A 20,356-nucleotide genomic window follows, 5' to 3' on the forward strand; every position below is an offset into this window, starting at 1 on the left:
ATCAAAGCAGATGTTTCAGCGTCACAGAATCATGGATAAGAACTCAAAAGAAAAGATGGAAGCGTGATGCTGACTACAACCGGCACGCAATAAAGATGATTAATGTTAAATGAAGGAATGAAGTGCACATTTCAAATGTGGTGCTTTGAACATCTATACACAACGAGCTTTCGGTGCACGATAGTCACTGATTGTGGACATATCTGTGTGCACACGATGAAATCTCTATTAACAAACACTGAGACGGTAAGGTTCAGAAGAGAGGACGATAGCTGCTCTGTCTGTCTTCATGTACCACATTGATCCCGCCCTCAGATAGCTAAACACACAGCTAAAAACAAGTCAGGACAGCGCTCTTTCCTCTGAAAATATCTGAAAACATCTGAAAACCTGGCAACAACCCTGCTATTTCTGCCCCTAAAACACGCCAGGTGGGAAGGGGAGAGAAGGTGTGCTTTGTTATGTTCGCTCTTGAGTGAAGTGGAAGAAAAGTGGATGGTGCTGGAGAAAAACAACTTGGGATGAAATAGGTCTTGCTGCTTATATTTTTTTTTTCTGTGTTTATTTGCTGTATCAAGGCAAACAACTTCCTGTCTGAGATTAGTCACACGTTTTTTTCCAGGACAACACCACATCAACACCATCACCACCACCACCACCACCACCACCACACCCAGACTGACTATCTTACCTGTCTGCTGTGTGCTTTTCAGGTCTGCTGAGTTATTATCGCTGAATCTGAGGTTGATGCCGTTTGAACATTTGCCGACCGAGCCGTTAACCGGTGTTCCACCTTTTCTCTTAATGGAGCTGCCGTGGCTCGGCACAAACGTGGGATCCAGGTCCATGATCAGCTGATTGAGCTGGTCGATGGAGTTGTCGATGTCCTTCGTGAGAGATTTGAACTCCTCATCCCGTTTGTTGTTATTGTTGTTGTTTATCGACGTTTGTTCTTTGTGGGGTGCTGCGTTTCTAATAAGATCTGCTGCGGAGTCCCTGGTAAGGCCCTGTGGTTCAGTGGGCAGGCCTGCTTTAGGTAGACTACCACCCTGCTTGTTCCGGTGGAATCGATCTGCATCGTTTCCATCCTCTGGCATATAGGTAAAGTGTTGCGCGGCAACCATTTGCTGCTGCCGAACCCAGGACTGTGTGGAATAGCTTCCCTGTCTGTAGACATGCTGCTGGGGTACAGGGGCATTGCTGGGATTAGAGGAGGCTATAGAGTTGCTCCTGTAGCTCAGACAGCCCCTTCTAGCCTCAGCATAGGATCTCTCATAGTCCTCGATAGGATGAGGTGCGATATGGTGGATGTGGTGCTGGCTTTGGCTTTGCTGCTCCTCTCCTCCAGGACTCCCAAAGCCATCTGACAGCAGGGAGTTCTGGCTGCTCTTGTGGCACGATGACGACAAGGTTCCCAAGCTGTCCACACTGTGCAGATCGTGACCTGTAATGACTTCATCATCAAGAATGTCTGTTTCCCTCTCTCGGGGTTGTGGGTCTCCATTGATGTGCACCTGCGCTGGGACTACCTGCTGGACGCCCACTCTAGCGCCTTCGTCAGTCATCTCCTCCAGTGACGGATCCTCAAGGCCAAAACCACTCAGGAGGTGCTTTAGCTGGACCTTTTCCTGCTGACTTGGTCCCTGGTTAGCTTTGACGGAGGTGGTGGTGGTGGTGGTGGTAGCACTGGCGACAGGCGTGGGTTTGTCCGCCCACAGGGAAGTGCTAGATAAGCCTGAGTCACTACTGACAGAGAGAGCGTGGTCACTGTGGTCAGGGCTAGAGGTTGCGGAGGTTGTGCGCGGCCCTTGGGCCAGCGCGACGTTTCCTCTGGTGGGGCTCCTCTTGTTTGCCGTCCTGTCCTGTGTTAGGCCTTGAGATCGTGGTGCTGCAAAACAGAAGAGATGCGGCGCTTCATACAGTCAGCTGGTATGGGCACACACAGAGACGCACAAACAGCAGAGACGCACAAACGGGACAAGAAACCACAGACAAGAGAAGACTCTGTTAACGAGAAGACTCGCTACAGACGCCAAACACTCACGCCTCACATGACCATGACAACAGAGACTACAACACAGAGTACAAGAAGAGAGAGATGTGACTTATAATACTGAACTGAGACAAGCCATTAAATTAGATGTGTTGGGAAAAAAGTGTAATGTTATGTAGACTCAACCACATATTTTTTCTGTAATCTAAACTTACTTCAACTAAAGATATTCCACTCATCCATTCCCAATAGGCCAACTGTTAGAGTGCTTGTTTAGTAGTAGCAGTAGTAGAGTAGCGTGTATAACAGGCAAAAGGTGTTCTTCATTATATAGATTATATATGAGATGTGAAGTCTTCTATCTGCTGCTGCAACAGTCGGACAGCTGTGGATCTTCTCTGACCCCTGCATTCCTCACCCAGCTGTGATGAAGCCACCCAACTCCCTCGCTCTTGCCCCTTGACCCTCAGCATATGTCCAAACAAGCTCCTTAATCCTCAGAAGTAACAGATAAATCTCAAGAGGTCAGTCATTTTGAAAGGCCGAGCTAAATCACGGCATGCACGACAATAGAAAAGTCTGGTTTCAGCCACGCTAGACATCTTGCAAAATGAGGTCTGGAGTTGAATTCCAAGGGTGAGGGAACAATGTTGCCAAGTAAGCAGAACTGCCGTCTCACTGTCACTCTCCCTCCGCTACAACAAAAGAGAGCAGGGAACATGACTCCTACAATTCTTCCTTAGCCTACTGCTTTAAAGTACTTGCTTTTCAGTCAATCCACAACCAGAGGATATGAATGCCAGACATGCATGATAAAAGCCCCCCTCCCTCTCTCTGCATGATTTGTCCCTCCCGTCACACAAAATGCACTTTTTAACACTGCTTTCAGGCATGTGCTGCTGGGATTTTTCCCCCCCAGTCTTAGTGGAAATTCCTTCTACTAAGGTTTAAGCGGGTTTGAATCTGAATACTAGCCATCTTTCTTCATCAATCCCTCTCATCATCACCACCCCCCCACACCTTGCCGCCTCCTTCATGGCCACCCATTTGGCTGCAGAATAAAATCTCTTACCTTCACGGTCCCTGCCAGGTAAGCAAACAAGACAATCCCAGCCTCCGGTGAAATAAAACTTGAAGAGCTGAACAGGCGATGAATGCACAGAGGAGCAGACATTGTTTTTAACACGCAGGTAATCGTAAGGGGCAAATTCAGAGACTTCGAATAAGTTGGCCCTGCTTTCTTTCACTGCCAGGAAGGTGTTTGCACTCTATACAAGGGAAGAGGGAGGGCTGGGGTGGTGGCGAGGGGAGACCTTGAGTTTTCCAAATAAGGGCAGAGGAATGTAAACAAGTGAGGCGGGACTAAGGAGCTGAGGCGGGCTGGAGGAAACCAGCCCGCCTCAACCTCTTGCCTTGCGTTAGGGGACTACCCCATAGGGGAGAGAAGAGGGGGAAGAAGAAAAAAAAAATCAGGGAATGAAAGAAAAGAGAGAGGGCAGGCCAGAGAAGATCAAAGAATGAAAACAACATTCTTGTACTTCAAGAAATTTTCGCTCCTCAAAAAGACACTTTTCAATTAAAGCAGTCATTAGCGTCTGCAGGGACCTCGGGGCAAATTTCACGAAAAGTGGCAGCCAAGTTTGTTTTTCTTTTACTCTTGTGTGTCGTGAAATTACACGCCCGATGCCCTCATGCACAATGCAGGCAAGAAACAGATGTGCCTCAAACCCAATTACGGGGTTCACGCATTGTTTTCAAAACAGTTTTACCAATCTTGACATTAAGAAAGCCATAGATGGTTTACCAAACGTGTTTTTAGGTAGCAAACCTAAGAAAATCAGTCAAACCATTTACATCAAGCATTCATCATTTTGGCTGTTGTGGTATGGTCAGTCTCTGAATAATCTACCAATTACAGTGCACGAAAGCAGCGAAACCAGGACTGCTCCTCCAGCTGCTTTTGTATCACAGGAGGAGGTCTGGTTGTGTATGCCTATGCAATTACCCAACCCTTTCCATTCCTTCTCAGTTACTACCATCCTGCACCCCACGAATGCCAAAAATGTGAGTCAAACACATAATGATGATGAGCATCCTCATTTGCTTCCACCCAGCCTTCTGCATGTGCCTACGATCTGTATACTGCCGCACACAGGGAATCACTTTAAATTCCACTGTACAAAGAGATGAACAAATAATGACTATTATTGAACAATACTCAACCCTAGCAGTATCTCACCATGAGGAAAGTTTTATTTTCTTAGTTTTGGAGTTGACATGGTCAACACAGTAATCAGAAACAGAAGAGATACAGTCTTTCAGTGCCTTAAGTCAAAGGTTTCATTTTATAGGTGTATATCTGATGCTAGTCTTTCCTAAAATTCAATATACTTAGTTAAATTGAGATTCTCCACGCTTCATAAAACCAATGCACAAGTGTTGAAAATTAAAGTTCATGCGATTCTTCCAAATATGAGTCAATCTCCCATCTCATGTTAAGATGCTCAACTTTACAGAGGAAAGAAACACTAGACACTCAACTAATATGTCACTGAACTTGACCTTTTAAACAGTTTTATAGGATTTGTGCATTTTGTAGCTTATTTTTAAAATAAAGTGAATGTAATTTGGCAAATAACACAGCTTGCTCCATAGTTAATTTGACACTTCACCCTCAAGTCCAAATCATCACTTCAGAAGAAGACAAAAACAAAATGTAACCGTCTATGATTTAAAAAGAAATAAAAAAAAAGACATCTATCCATTTTTTTAGTTAATTTGTCAGAGGATTTCAAGTATCAAAGTATCATTCAAAACCTTTCCAAAACCATTTAATCAACTTTTACAGGATCTGCTTTCATTTAATGTGGACTAACATTTTTGAACTATTTGTATTCTATGTTATAATTAGGACATTACATATTGGTTGCTGTGACCATATTATACAGAAGTGCATTTAATTAGGGAAAAAGTCCAATGAAAAATGCTGGATTATTTACAGCAAAGAGGAGACATTTCCATGGATATCCGCCTTTCTATTTAAATTTTAAAAAAAAAACCAAAAAAAAAAACCAAAAAAACAAAAAAAACCAACACTGCCGCCACATACATTTAAAAAAAATAAAAAAAATAAATAGTCAACAACCTTTCTTGAATTAACAATTTTGTTAGCCATCAATTCACACAAGGAGATAAACACACACTGACGATTGAAGAAAAGCCACTGAAGTAAATGAGGTTTTCTTTTCAAAATATTAGCACTAAAGTGGCAAACGTTTCCTAGACTTCCTCCTCCTGAAGAAGCTCCGAGTGACAGCCTCACGGAGGTAAACTAGTCCTGCCAGAAGACGGGGTGGTAAGTGGATGTAGAATTCCAACAAAGCTCCTAGTCTTGCTTCTCAAATGTAGCGTTTACATGAGAAAAATAAGGCTGTAAATATCCCACATGAATGCTCGGGAATCGAGGCAATAGAAAAAAATGCTTCTTTGTTGTTGTCATTGCTTTGCTTTGATGAATTCTTAAATTTGAGTGGTTGTGTTTTTATTGCATTCCCACAAGTGAGCATGAAGAAATCTATTGGAGTATTTCAAATGAAAGCAAAAAAAAAAAAGCAAAAAAAAAAAAGGCATGCTGAACTTAGCTTATAAAAACACTCAATGAATTCTGGAACAGGGTGGATCTGTGTTTTAATGCCACTACCACGTTGCTCTATTCTGGGAGGTTGTTGTGAATTCTGTGGTCGAGTGGAGAGCAACAACCACAGCTAGGACGGGACGCCCTGACAGGGTGGCTCTGTGTGTGTGTGTGTGTGTGAGAGAATGTATATATACCCGCACATATATATATATATATATATATATATATATATATGTGCGTGTGTATGTGTGTGGGCGGTAGTGAGAGTGTGTATGTGTGAGTGGGTTAAAGCATGCCTTTCATTTCATGAAATAACAAAACAGAAATCTCCTGAGAACTGACTGCTCTTCCTTTGAACCCAGCATTTCCTGCGTACAACAACAATCCTCCCTCTCCCTCACACAGACACACTCCATGCCATCTCCATCACCCTGAAGTCTAAAAGGTAAGTTTAGCTTCGAAAGTGTCATAACTTGGATTGAAGTCCCACTCCTATAGAAACACCCATAACATGTAGTGGTGACTGCGTCGATGTTATTGCGATCACGCTGTAGCCACTCACTAACATGCACAACAGGCCCTGTCAAGGGGGGTTAATAACCAAGAGAGGGAAAAAAAAAAAAAAAAAAAAAAAAAAAAAAAAGGGTGCATGTGTTCATGTAAATGTAAAAGAGAAAGAACGCACTGCAAGCTGGGAAAATGATAAGGAAATAAAGTTGGATGAATACTAGTCTTGTGAGTCATGTAAAGACCACTGAGGCATCACAACAGTACCTTCGCCATCACAGATGTTCTGGTACGAGTCCCAGCGAGTTAGAGGATCTGCTGTGTTGTAGTCCACAATAACATCTCCTCCATTTTTCCACTTGTCAGCACCTGGAATAAAAAACCCCCAAAAAAAACAAACAAACACACACATTACTGTCCAGTTTGCATGCTATGTTAAGCTGGCTGTAGTGTCATATATATCGTAAAGTGACTGGAAAGTAGCACTGACCCTTCTCATTAATCTGATAGCAGGAAAGCCATGTCATTTCTGAACATTTTTATTTTTTAAAGAAACTCCATCCATCCATTCACTTCCGCTTATCCTTTTCAGGGTCGCAGGGGGGGGGGGGCTGGAGCCTATCCCAGCTGTCGGGGTACACCCTGGACAGGTCGCCAGTCTGTCGCAGGGCCAACACACAGAGACAGACAACCATTCGCACTCACTTTCACACCTAGTGGTAATTTGGATTATCCAATTAACCTATCCCCACAAGCTGCATGTCTTTGGATGGTGGGAGGAAGCCGGAGTACCCGGAGGGAACCCACGCAAACACGGGGAGAACATGCAAACTCCACACAGAAAGGCCCCGGCCTGATGGTGGAATTGAACTCAGGACCTTCTTGCTGTGCGGCAACAGTGCTAACCACCGTGCCACCGTGCTGCCTTTTAAAGAAACTATTTTATTTAATTTGTGGGCTGACTACAAACTAAGATAAAATAAAATTAAGGTTTTTATTTAAGACCCCAAATCATCAGCAAAAATATTATTGGTAGCTCTTTCTATTACAGCTTGGTAACCTTGGTAGAATATGTAACTTCAAACAGGCTGAATGCTATTACAAATGAAAACGCAAATTCATATTCAGAGAAACTGTTTTATTATTAAAAGGCAGCCAAGCTGAGCTGTCATATGGTCAGGATGTTAAAGGGTGCTCATTTTCTTCTTGCATTTACTCAACTCTTGTCAGAACCAGAGTGGCCTGTATTCTATTAGTGTAGCAACAAATAAGCTGTATAGCATAAACCCACGCTTGAGTCATTATTATTTACTTACATCTAGCAAATACTGACATATTTTTAGAGTCCTAGGTTTAAATGCAGGAAACATTACTAAAAATGTGAAGTTTTGTATTTTACACTCATGATTGCTGGTTATTACCCATAAACTACTGCTCATTGTCCACGTCATTAGCCACAGCGGCAAAAACAATATTTAAACTGCTACCTTAGAGGAGAAACAAAGCACAATCAACTAATATTAGTATTCAGTATATTTCAGTATATAAAAATTCACATGCTCAGATGTTACTATGTTATTGCTAGAAGGTGATTATATTGTTATTATATAACTTATAGCCCTATTTTATTACTAAGTAGTGCTGTCAACCAATGCAGTTTGTTTCCACACTTCTTTCCTAAATATGTAAATATCAGTTTAATATTACTCAAGTATAACCACTGTTGACAGAACATATTACCTAGTTATTACTCGGTATTCTTGGTATTTAAGTGTTAATAACTTGTTATTTCCATATTATTACCTTCTTATTACCCCTCAGGAACCACATTATTACCAAGCTGTAATAGAAAGTGCCACCACAATATGGCTGATGACCAAAAGACTTAATCAAAAACAGAGCAGACAATAGAAATATATACATTTCATTGTATACCAGACCTGCACAGAGGCCCCACATAGTTTGTGGGGCCTCTGTTGCAGCTCATGCTGTGCTTCTTTGCCTCTCTGTCAGCACACACTTCACACTACATTTCCCTTCTCATCAGGGGGCAGAGGGAGATGACCAGAGGAGGGGACAGCACGTAAAAAAGTAGAAGAGAACATTGTATCTGGTTTTCAAATTTTCCTACTACTCCCTATAGTAATTTTAAATAAAGATAAAGAGTTAGAAGTCTACCTGGGATCTTCTCTGGTCCCTCGGAGAAAACCAGCTCCACTTTACCATAATCTGGAAATCTGGGGTCTGAATTGACAGCACAAAGGAGAGAAGTGCATAAATGAGAGCCAGAACCAGTAAGATGAAAGTTGCTGTTAGTTTGCAGCTCTCTCGGTAATTGTAACATGTTTGGGGAAACCAAATTATTGGTCTAAAAGCAGCATGTCTAAATTAAGTTCAAGCTGAACCTCGCAGATGCTGTGCAGAGTTGAGGAGTTGCTGTTTACTATCAGCGGGGTGATGAGATCTGTTCATGGGATTTTTTTTTCTAGGTCTACCTTTGTTGGCAGTCTCCATGTCCTCTTTTTCAAACATCAGGTTGTAACCCTGTACTGCTCCCGTGTGAAACTGCACCCGGAAAATAACCTCACGCTCTGAAGTCACCTCACTTTTATGATAGCATTTAATCTACGAGAGACAAAAAAACAAATGTCACAATGAATACAAAAGCGCAGATTTCGCAACTTCTGAAAACGCAGTTTGTTTTTTTTCCCTACCATGATGTCCCCTTTTAGGAGCTGCGCAGGCTCCAGCATGATGCATACACGGTCTCTGTGGCCTGGACCAATGTGACTTAAACAAAAACAACAGAAGTCTGTCGCATGGAGCCGGAGTGTGGAAGCAATTACAGATATTTACAGAAAGCAGTAACTAATTCAAATTAACATTAAACTAACTAAAACAGAAAACTGCTTTAAAGCCTTCCTACATACTTTGAAGTAAACTATAATGTTCAAATTACTGTACCACATGTGTAAGCTACTTACTAGAATCCAGATGAATACACTGCTTGCATTCCCTGGTAGACCTTGATGTAAGGACAGCACACTATATATAAAAAAAGGACAAAGTGTTTTCAAAATGTTAGTCACAGGTTCCTTCTTATCAAGACCTCGAGAAACCAGTTAGCTAAAATATTCAGGAGATGCTTCCTGGCTTGTTTTGCTCACAGCTGAAGTGTGATAAGCTGCTGCTGTGAGAAAGGGATTTGAGCTCCACGATGTGATGAAAACCTTTTTGTTGTTTCAGTAAAATTAGTGAAAACAGCAATTTACGTGTACACACGAAAATGCGCATGTGTGTGTTCCCATGGTTTCACTTGGAACTGGGAAGTTCATTTCTTCAGTTCTGTTTATGTAAACAACCTCTATCTGTTTGAGCATGCTTGTGAGAGTTGGAAAAAGAGAGACACGGTTCCAATCAGACTCCACTTTTGTTTACCCCTCGAACTCTGATGTGGCTGTCTCCGAATTCCTTTCTTTGTGCCATGCTAGAAGTGATGGTATTTTCTTTGAAACAATATACAGTGATAAACAATATGTGTTTAACCTCTTGCGGAGTTGAAATCTGGAATCCCGTGAAGGATGACGCAGTGCATGAACAAGGGGGAGGCATTGATCTTCATGGATCCGCTTAGCAGGCTGTTGAGGATCCAAACGTACCTGAGAGGAAAGCGGAGGTGGATATCAACATTACACAAGACTTTGTATTGCTTCAGTGATTTAGTATTACATATTCAATGCGAAGGGGGACTGAAAAGTGAGATATAAAAAGAACAATGTCATTGTTCATTGAAGCCAAGATATCCTGTCGTTTAGCCACTACAGTCAGTCTCCAAATGTTGGCTCATTCAACACCCATAATGCAACTTGATAATATCTTTTCATTACATTGACCTTGCCTAGTAAATACCCCTGATTCTATTACAGACCTTTCTGTAAAAAAAGATGTATTTTTCACAGGTAAAGTGATATCGCTAAGATATTTTTTCCAAACCTGACAGCACTTCAGCATTTTGGAAAAACAGGCTTATTTGCTTTTTTTGCAAGGTGAGAATGGCACATCAGCTTTGCTTATGCTAAATATGTGAGGGGGGGAAAAAGAAAACGGCCAACACGACTCTGTTGAAATAAATCAGAATCTGCTGTCTAGCATCTCTAGAAAACAGTAACTGTCATCATTACTGTTTATCACTGATAAGCAAAGAGACTAGACAGAAATGATAAACCAGTTTTGCCCAAGAGCCATGAGTGCGAGCGAGATATGTAGGTTTACGATTACATCAGGTTACCATGGGATCCTATTAAAATGATAAACAATGACTAGCTGTCAGCTCAAAAAGTAAACAAACAGCATGGGGACTGAATGAATTGTATGGTATCAGCTGGGTCTGGGATCTGATTGTTTGGATGGAGAGGTGGGTCAATGAGGAGCCAAACACACTGCTAGAGCTCTATTACCAAACGGAAGGGCGTGCTTATGTTTTGGGTCTTACCGCTTCTGTGAAGGTGTCATCAGAGCTGAGACCTTATCATCGTAGTATTTCCTCATGGCGAAGCGGTCCAACGCCTGGTCAGCACTTTGACAGAAAGAGAGAGACGCGTAAAACGCTTTAGGTAATTATGACTCAAGAGAAAGATTATACTCTCCTCTATAATTGAATAGTGTGGACTGTAACATCCAATTAAGGCAATGCACACACACACACACACACACACACACACACACACATGCATGCATACATGCATAGACAAGAGGGAAAGTAACCAGAGAAACAGAGGATTCCAACAGAGAGGAAGGGAATGCCAGCTTTAAGTAAACACAGAGGGGGAGAGGAGGACACAGAGAGGCCAGAGTGTGTGCGCAGCTTGGCTATTCAGACAGACCTAAAACCAACAGGCTCTGGAGCCCTTTCACCAAAGCTCTGTTACTGTCATCGGCCATCTCGCTCATCTCCTCCCCCCCACCCCGGAATCTATTCCTTTGTAAATCTGTCCCATTGTGTTTTCCTGTCTCTTTCTCTACCTCTCTTTTGCCCCCTGTCTTTCACATTCACCTTACTGCAATGGTATTCCTCAGTGGGAAGTGGGAAAGAAAAGTGCTAAGAAATGCACAAACTGTCTGAATTAAGAGCCAATATATGGCCATGCCACACTGTCTGCTGTGTGCAGAAAGAATCTACGCAATGCCATATCAGCAGGTCGTGTCAATATCAGCCCTTACTTAAACCTTCGGCACTTCCGAATTTGCTTGCTTGGTCAGAAAATTATAATCCGTTTTCTTCATGATAAAAAAATACATTGAAACTGACACTGTGGCTAGAAGGCATTTAAGTAACTAACATGTTTCTAAGTTGATTCACGCAATTCAATACGGGGTGATTCATTGCTTAAATTGTGTGGCTTTTCTTTGAATCGGAGAGAAGTGACTTTTCTTTTGACTCACTTTCTGATTCACCTTAACCCGAAATTAAAGGAGGTGAATAAACCACTGGTGGTTGGTTTGACATTGCTTATCGTCTACAAAAACACAACATATCGAGTCTTCGTGAACTGCTGTGGTTTGTTGTTCATACTGCTTCACCACCAGAAGTGAGCGGTCGCACATAGCATGATGAGCCATGACTTCAGAGCAAAAAGAAAAAACATCATTTATAGTAACAAAACATGAGAAGTGTGTTGGTTACCTGGCTGACACGTCAGTGAAATGCACAAACGATGAGATGACAACGCCAATTCGACCCTTGCCACCCTAAAAAAAACCCCACACAAAACAAAAAAAAAAAAAAAAAAAAAAAAAACAGGAGATGATTCACTACACACGCAGCAGTCTTACTAAAAATGAAACCAAAGCCAAAAGGCCCCCCACAGTCTTCATAAACACAAGTTCCAGCCAAACGAACAGTATTGTCCAAAAGTCATGAGTCACCTCTCATTTCTTTTATATTTTGCTTCCACTGAGCCAGACTTTTTTTTGTAAAGATTAAATGTTATTTTTAAGATAAAATGTTTTAAGGTAGTCTTGAGCAACATTTCTCCAGGCTTTCTGGAGGTCTTTCAAGCTTTCCTTTGGCTATTTGCTGCTTATTCATTTTCAGTCCAGTCATCCAGTCCGTGTACTTAGCTATTTTCAGATGAATGTTTTTTTGGTTGTTTGCCAACCCATTTAACACTGACCTAAGAATCATTCAAGTGTAAAAATGTACCAACTTAAGGGGTGAACCAGTGTAGTGTCTACACATATCAGACAACTTAGCAAAGATCTTTATCTTTAGATACTTTATTATTAGCAAACTGCCAGGGATAACACAGTTATATATACATTAATAGTGTTTACACATATAAGAAACTTTCCAAAGAGCTATAAGCTCTTTGGAAAGCTGATCCATCTATTGTTTGTCAAATCCTCATCAGAAATGGTCTCTGTGGATGAAAGGTGGCAGTCAAGAAGCCCTTCTTAATTAAGGCAAACAGAGAAAAAAGGCTGAGGTGTGCCAAATTACACAACAACCTAACAGAAAATGAGGGGCAAATTTGAGATTTTTAGTTTCATCTGTTGTACGGAGGTGACCAAACTGCTGTGGAGTGAGTGTTTACAGCAATCTATGAGGCACGGCGGAGGTATTTTCAGGGTATGAGGCTCTATTTCAGCCAATAGTGTTGGGGATCTTACCAAAATTGATGAAATTATGACTGCAGAAAAATACCATCAGATTTTGATTCATCAGATTTTGATCAATTATCTAATACCATCTGGAAAGCATCTGATTATGCTTTATCGCACTGTAAATGCAGTAAAAGCATACCTGGATAGAAAAATACAACATGGAACACTATCAGTCATGGAGTCACTTCCCCAGAACCCCGACCTCAATATTACTGAAACAGTTTGGGATCATCTTGATTAAGAACATCCAAAAATGAACTTTGAATGTCCTTCAAGATGCCTGTAGAACTATTCCTGAGGACCAGTAATAGAAATTAGAAGAAATCTTCCCCAATCGAATTCTGGCTGTGTCAAAGAATAAAGGTGGTCGTAGCAACTTGCTGACATTCAAGTTTGTAAGAACTGCACAAACTCTGTTTTTTGTTTATTTGTTTGTCTATATATTGTATTTCCAAGCATTTTTGCACATATTCCAATAAATCACTGTTTCCCATAGCAAAGCATTAAAATGAACAGGTGCCTTGTGACTTTTGCACCACACTGCAGAACCACATTGTTTATTTCACATAACTGTTTTCTGCTTATTGTGTGTTTTTCCTTTCTTGTTTCACTGGTTTGCACTTACCCAGATTCAGCAAACATGTAAAACCACATTCTCATGACAGACAGTTCAGTAGATGTTAACCGAATCTGATCGAATCACACTTAGTCTTAAACTGTTCTATGTTTTACAATATTATATTTGTATAAAGGTTCTGTAGGTGCTCACCCTGCAGTGTATAACAGCCACATGTAGCGGATCAGCATTGAGCCAGCTCTCCATGGCCTTACAAATGGTGCAGATCTTATCCAAAGGTGGAGCATGCAGGTCAGGCCAACCTGTATCCAGGGTCTAAAAACAACACCATTAGACACACACATACACACTCATCATCCTCTGTCCCTATGCTTTACAAATCAATAATATCTTGCTCACATTAGCTCACTAGCCTGAGTTAATCAAGTAGACTGACAGAGGTGTACAGTTGCGCTATTTGAAGTAAATGCCAGATGCCTTACCTTTGGGTTCATTCTAGAGAGATCTTGTCTTTTCTCTGACAGGTTTATGATCTAAAGAAAACATAACACAACAAAGCACAAGTCTTAAAATGTTGTCTCTAAGATTTCTGCATTCTTCCTTAACAAGAGTTCTTACAAATGCATGAAATCACTCTGGGATCAAGTCAACATTACATCAAAGCCCACCACCTTTCAACACTTTCAACACAGTTACAGCACTTTCCAGGGGAAAGCAGCAAATGGACCGGCACTGACCAGGTAATTGTCTGCATGCTTGGACTTGAGCATACGCGTGACATCCTTCAGGTTGTGTGAGTAGATCTCCTCGGAGCACCCCCGGGGGAAGGACACAGCTATGATACGCTCTGTGATATACGTAAGGTCGAGTTCATATCCCTCCTCCATTATGAATCTTTGGCTTTCCTGTTAAAAAAGATCCAAGCAGAGACACAGGAGGAAAAAGCCTTTCAGTCTCACAGCACTGCAGGTGACTCAGGTCAATATTTGACGCTCAAAGTCCTCAGCTTGTGTCATTGTGTACATGTTCTCATAGATAACTTTAGGGAGTGACTTCAATGCCAGATTGTATGACACAGCATACTGTGTTTACACAGCAACGGTCAGCAGTGTGTGCCACAGATACTACAGTATACTCTCTTAGACAATACAACATATCGCAATCTTTTTAACCTTTTGAGCACGACAGATAATTAACTTCTCTGGACTGCAAAAAGACACACAGGAGAAGACTGGACATGAGCAATCTAGGAACCGCAGTCAGTGATCCACAGCAACAATGACAAAGACAAAGAAAACTTTCAAAGAACTCCGGTTGAAACCAGTTTCTGTAAATCCCTGAGTGACGGCGTGTCCCTGTGACCTCATGGCCATGAACTTCCTGCTATGGTGGTCTAGGAAGAGCCAGTCTCCCACTGCTACTCAACACATCCCACAGACTCTTCTCTTGCTCTCTTATCTCGGTATCTTAGTACGGCCTCTTTGTCACTTTGTACAGCTCAGCAGCGAGAGAGTAGCAAGTTGTTGCCAATTGACCTCATAGTCATAAGTTAGTGTGGAAAACCTAAATCCAGCTTGGTTACGGAATTCTGTCTCCTGCTTGTGACAAGAAATTTTCAAATTAAAAGGGAGTAAAATCGTTCCAAAAATTACGTTTTTGATTAATTAAAGTCTTCAATTCTTAAGCTTTGTTTCTTTCGTTCTTCATGTGCTCTTACATTTTAAATTAAAGCCAGTACTGATCTGTCTTTCAATTTAATTTCCTATCAGTGAAGAGTTAATTAACTAAGATTTGAGATCTAGATTTTTTTTCTTTTTGGAAAACTGTGTTATGTTAAATTTTATAAACAGAAAACTGTCTGTAAATGAAACCAAATCCCGGGTTAAGAAATGATTTATACTCCTGTCTTGCATTTGTAAGAGACTACTGTTCAACAGAATCTGAATCTTATATTCAATTTTTCACAAGCACACTCACAAAAACAGAAGCACATTGCTAAAGCTGCCAAAGATATCATCATCGCTCTTCTTGACTGAACCCAGTTGTTTGTTGTGATTAAACGATCCTGTCGAGAATGCGTCCATTAATTAACTCTGAGACGACTGCAGGCTACAGCCCATCACTTTGAACGGGCACAGTGAGGGAGCCATAAATCAGGAACAGTGTAGCCATGGCTTAAATGAACCCTCAGAGCGGAATGAAAGAGGCCATGTGAAGAGGTCATCACTGGTAGGGACTGTGCTGTGTTTTTGTGAGTGTGTGTGTTGTTGGAGGAGGCGCTCAGGTCCTCAGGTCGTTGAAGCTAATGACCGGGTTAGTTTATTTCCCTAGTGACTTTAAGGAAAAACTGTTGACTAATGGGAAATTAATGAACAGAAAGGCCAGGACTTAGGCTCTGCGTCAAGGGCATGGCAATGGGAAGAAGGCCCCGTAATATTTTGAAAGTGTCAAAGTACTGTGCTAACTGTGTGGAAGAGGTATCAACTTAACCAAAGAATGATACTGGCTCAATTTTCTGCAAGAAGCAGTATAATTGTATTTTAAAGCATAACTCTAACGTGTTCCCTTCTTCTTTAGAGACATAGCTTTTAAGTTCATAAAGTAAAAAAAATGAAGCTTTAGTCTGGCTTTGTTCAAAAGTTAAAAAAAAAAAAAAATCTGCACATTTTCCAACAAAAAACTAATAAATTTTTAATTATACCACCAAATTGAATAAGACTAAACAGAGTGAAAAAGGAAAGGTTTCCACCCAGTTCAAATGGGCGGATCTCTAAAGATGTGCAAATGTAGCCAGTATCTAAAAATGACATAACACGTGACAGAACTTCTAAGTAGTATTCGATTTTTCATATGAAACATTCATGTGTAGCGGCACTGCAGTAATCGGCATTTTCCTCTCAATTCTCCCACCCTTCACTCAGTCCACCGAGAGCAGCTTGCCCCAGCACGCACTAAAGATAATTGGTCTTTAATTTGCACTGACTGCTTTTGTTCCTGGTTTGAGGCACAGCATTAGCTCACAAAGACAGAATAAGCAGTACCAAGGAACTCAAATCCAGAGCCCACCCATGGCACTGTGAGAGCAAGGCTGGTAGAGGAGTGCGGGAGACGGAGAGAGATTCGAGGTTGCCAGGTTTTACGGTGAACAAGCTGCAACAGGTTTACTAAGGTCAGGATGTTGGGGGATTAGGGTGTGTCTGGCTCCCCAAGCTCCAACCCTTGCAGGTAGGTGCTTGATTAGGCTGCATTGCTGCTGTCAGCCACGTTCACACACGCATGACCATCACTTACGACTCATTCCAAATGCCTTTCTTACCTGGAACCTTGCTGAAATTGAATTAATCAAACGTTCCTTTATGAGTAATGAAATGTTGAGGAGTGTACGGTGAAGCGTGCTGGGATGAAGGCCTCTTTAATGGGCCACACCCGTCACCTGGCCATCACATGGAATCTTCCACTCTGCACGAACAGGTGAACCATGAGATAAAAGAAGCGGCATCGTGGAATAGGGCATAAAAACCAATGAGGACCGTCTTTGTATCCAGACATGGGCAAGCCCTGTGGGTTAAATGACAGCCTGATCATGTGAGCAATGACCTCATGGCTGTTTATTTTAAAGTCTATTGTGATAACAAGAGTTGGCAAAAACTTTACATACTTGTCACTCACAAATAATAAGACTCTGCAGAGCCTCGGCAACTAAACTGATTTATGTGCAACTTTGTGATTAAGCTGTCTACAGTATCCCTAACTGGATTTTCCATTAGTGAATTTAATATGTAACGTAATATGTGCACAAACTAGCAGAAGAAATAGGCTTGTTGAGATTAAAGAAAGAAAAATGTAATTTTCAAGTTTAGGGTGAATGCTGCATTTTTTTTTTTTCTGAAAACATCACTGCTACAATGACAAATAAACCCTAAGCTTTAAAATTTGTGCAGGATATGCGATTTTCTGAACTAATCAATGCATTATTTTCTTGCTTGTAAAAGCCTATTGAAAATATGACACATTTCCATTACAAGCCATTATTAGAATCCAAAACAAATCGGTATTACCTAACTAAATTCCCCAATGCATAATCAAGCGGATAGCTTGCAAATCACTAAGAAACAAGATGAGACGGAGCGAAACAAACAAAAAAAAAAAAAAACAGCGCACATATGAAAGCAATCAGGGCAACCCTTCCCCCATTCACACTCCCAAATTGGTTCTGTTGGCTCAAACTTCAGTCCTGTGATTGACATGCTGCGGCAACAACCTCCATTTCTGAGACAACTCGAATATTTTCACAGGTCAATTAAACTGAAATGATGGGACTGAAATGAAAAAAAAAAATCATCAAGCTTGCTTTATCTGGTACAGAGTGAGCGCTGCCTCAGCCAAAGTTGATGTGATAAACCTCAAAACTTCCCAGCACGCAGAAGTCCTCTATTAAATACCTATGGAAAAAGCAGGTACACATGCATAACACTGCTGTCTCTTTGGGAGAATTTGGAAAAATTAACAGCCTTTGAAGCTGTTGTCTGCAAACCTGAGTAACACCTAAAGTGCCATAAATGCTTCAGGAAGTCTGGCTGCAGGCTGCTGCCGGACAAAAATGTTTTCCTACACTGCATTTAGCTTTAATTCTTTCTTTGCCCTCTCCAGCAAGCAGAACCCATTTGTTTTTTTCTCCCTCTGTCGTGTGGCTGGAGTCTCCTGATAATATTTAGCGATTACATCTAACAGCCTTCTAATAACTCTGATACCATCAGCTTCACCATTCGAAAACCGCCATGTATTCATACTTGGCGTGAGTGTGGCACCATGCTGTGGAATAACATGCTCACAGAGACATGACAGGCTTTAAGAGCCCAGAGAAGGACAAGGCCACAGTTTGTTCTGGCCTTTTCCTGTCAGGGGCTCTGTATGTTTATGCTGTGGCTTTGACACCCATTCACTGCTGAAGGACTGAAATAAACAAGCCCTGAGAACTATTGAAAAAAGCCACAGACGTGGATGCGGAGTATTTTTAGTACGTTTATTTTGTAACTCTGGAACTCTAGCATGTATTTGTCTCACATTTTCACGAGGCATTTTGAAGGAAATAAAAATGACAGCCCTGGCTCTGAGCAAATCTGTGCACCCAGAAGGCTCCTAAAGCAGTCCCTAATTACCATTTTCAATCCCAGGGTCAGCGTGGAATGTGCTCCAGAATGGATTACGTTAGCACTCTCCCTTTTTCTATCCCCGCCACCCTCTCTTTTTCTTTAAAACAATTTTTGCCACTTTATTGCTTTCATACTCCAGGTCTCCTCTCTGTTTAATGACTTGCACATGTACAAAGAGTGGTGCTGTGACAAAATGAAATGCCCCACTGCTCTGTCTCCTGCTGGGATCACAGTGTTCTGCTTACAGTACATAGTCCCAACCCTCTGCCAACCCACCTGTCCAAACTACACTATCGGGATCCCCATTCATGTGTTGCTCTGCCAGCCCTTTCTAAGTGCCTCCTGTTACCAGTCATGCAAAATAATAATAATAATAACTCTTTGTGTTTCTGACTCATTTCTTTTCGCCTGGAGGGTTAGATATTAGTCATGCAACTCTAAATTAAACCAAATCTTGGAAGAGTTCAGCCTGTAAAATGCTCACAACAACTCACAAACTAGTTGCAAGAGGGTGTAAACGCAGGAAGACGTAGACTCTGTACCTGCTATCATGTAAGGACACTTGTGCATGTCATCAACAATGGCTGCCTGAGAATCATAGCCTTAAGGCTGCACATACCATGCAGCAGCTCTAGCTCAAAAGACAGACAGAGAGAAAAAAGACAAACTTTCTTAATCAGTCATGTCTCTCGAATACCTGTTCACGAGTACAACACCCCAAACAGAAAGGTAGGCCCTATCTCTGTTGAAGCTTTCTGGACTACTGGACGCAAGTCCTCCATAGTCCCATATGTTTCACATTATAAAAGGTCTTCAGCAGACCATAGCCCACAACAGCAAGGAACCCCAAATTATAGCTATTGCAGAATACAATCCACTGGGGTAAACGTTTAAAAGCTAAAAAGACTACTAAGCCTGACTTTAGGAAGTTTCAGTAAAAGGCATTTAAATAGTTCTATTTAAAAACATGATGTAAAAATAAAGACATTAAAAAATCTGATCAGAATGAATGACTCGCTTGCCTGTTTTCAGAATTTTTACACCAGAGCGCGCACACACGCACACCCTGTTTCTAGCCAAAGTAAATACAAAGCATTGCCCTGTTTTACTCTGTGGACGACCTCACTGCAGTGTGACTGTTGAAAAGTTCTCCACAGAGTGGAAGTCTCATCCCGCTTTTTAAAGCGCTGACCAGCCCCAGTTAAAACTCTTGTCTTCTTCTGGCGAACTGTTTCGGGTAACATGCCTTACCTTTTTAAAGTGAAAGCAACGACTTGTTTTTTTTCGGGGTGAGTCTTCTTTTCCTCCTTTTTTAAGCAAGTTTAAGCTGTAGAAAGAAAAGGAATATGATAAAGTCCGGAGTCTCAAAGAGCCCTCAGCCGTCAAACAGGCTTACTGCGGGCTGGGAGGCTCATTTTCCTCTGCTGGAATGCGCTCTGTGGCTATTCGGAGTTTGCTTGGACCCAGGGGCTCCTTTCGCTCCTTTCTGTCACTGCTGGTAATAAAATAAAATCTTGCTCGTATCCTGAAAAAAAAGGGAAAAGCTGCTGCTGCTATTTCTCCTATGCCTCCAAAACACTTCCTCTAGTCCAGGCTACCGCTGCAGCCGCCACAAGTCCTGGCATGGGATAGTCCTCCTACCGCTCCGCCGTGGGTGTCTGCCTTCTTCCCTCCCCTTTCAACCTACCTCCCCTCGCTTTGGCCTCCTCCCTCTGCCCCCTTCCATTTGTTTGTTCTCACCCTCACTACTCATACACAGACTTTAACTTCCTGCCATCCCACACCCACATAATCACCTTTCATATGGCTGCTGTACAAGTAAATAC

General features: G+C 41.7%; 1 protein-coding gene across 2 annotated transcripts in view; it reads right to left on the reverse strand.

Moving 5' to 3' along the window:
* LOC146613389 (tensin-3-like) overlaps positions 1-19,832 on the reverse strand; it is a 30,213-nt gene extending 10,381 nt beyond the window's left edge. Inside the window, exons 1-13 of one of the 2 annotated variants that reach the window (XM_085378876.1) lie at positions 19,782-19,832; positions 14,115-14,282; positions 13,860-13,910; positions 13,570-13,692; positions 11,821-11,885; positions 10,630-10,713; positions 9,684-9,796; positions 9,122-9,182; positions 8,852-8,927; positions 8,633-8,762; positions 8,316-8,381; positions 6,405-6,506; positions 692-1,888 (exon numbers count right to left, since the gene is read on the reverse strand). In XM_085378876.1, coding sequence (XP_085235002.1) covers positions 692-1,888; positions 6,405-6,506; positions 8,316-8,381; positions 8,633-8,762; positions 8,852-8,927; positions 9,122-9,182; positions 9,684-9,796; positions 10,630-10,713; positions 11,821-11,885; positions 13,570-13,692; positions 13,860-13,910; positions 14,115-14,264 — 2,218 coding nt within the window. In that variant the 5' untranslated portion in view covers positions 14,265-14,282; positions 19,782-19,832. Of the gene's footprint in view, positions 1-691; positions 1,889-6,404; positions 6,507-8,315; positions 8,382-8,632; positions 8,763-8,851; positions 8,928-9,121; positions 9,183-9,683; positions 9,797-10,629; positions 10,714-11,820; positions 11,886-13,569; positions 13,693-13,859; positions 13,911-14,114; positions 15,144-19,781 lie in introns of those variants that run through there. The other variant, XM_085378877.1, reaches the window with a different exon arrangement.
* Between the last annotated feature and the right edge of the window lie 524 nt (positions 19,833-20,356).

The sequence above is a fragment of the Diplotaxodon limnothrissa genome, linkage group LG18 (assembly GCF_057381915.1).
Source record: "Diplotaxodon limnothrissa isolate DT_005_m linkage group LG18, D_limnothrissa_male_GT1.1, whole genome shotgun sequence".
NCBI classification, from domain to species: Eukaryota; Metazoa; Chordata; class Actinopteri; order Cichliformes; family Cichlidae; genus Diplotaxodon; species Diplotaxodon limnothrissa.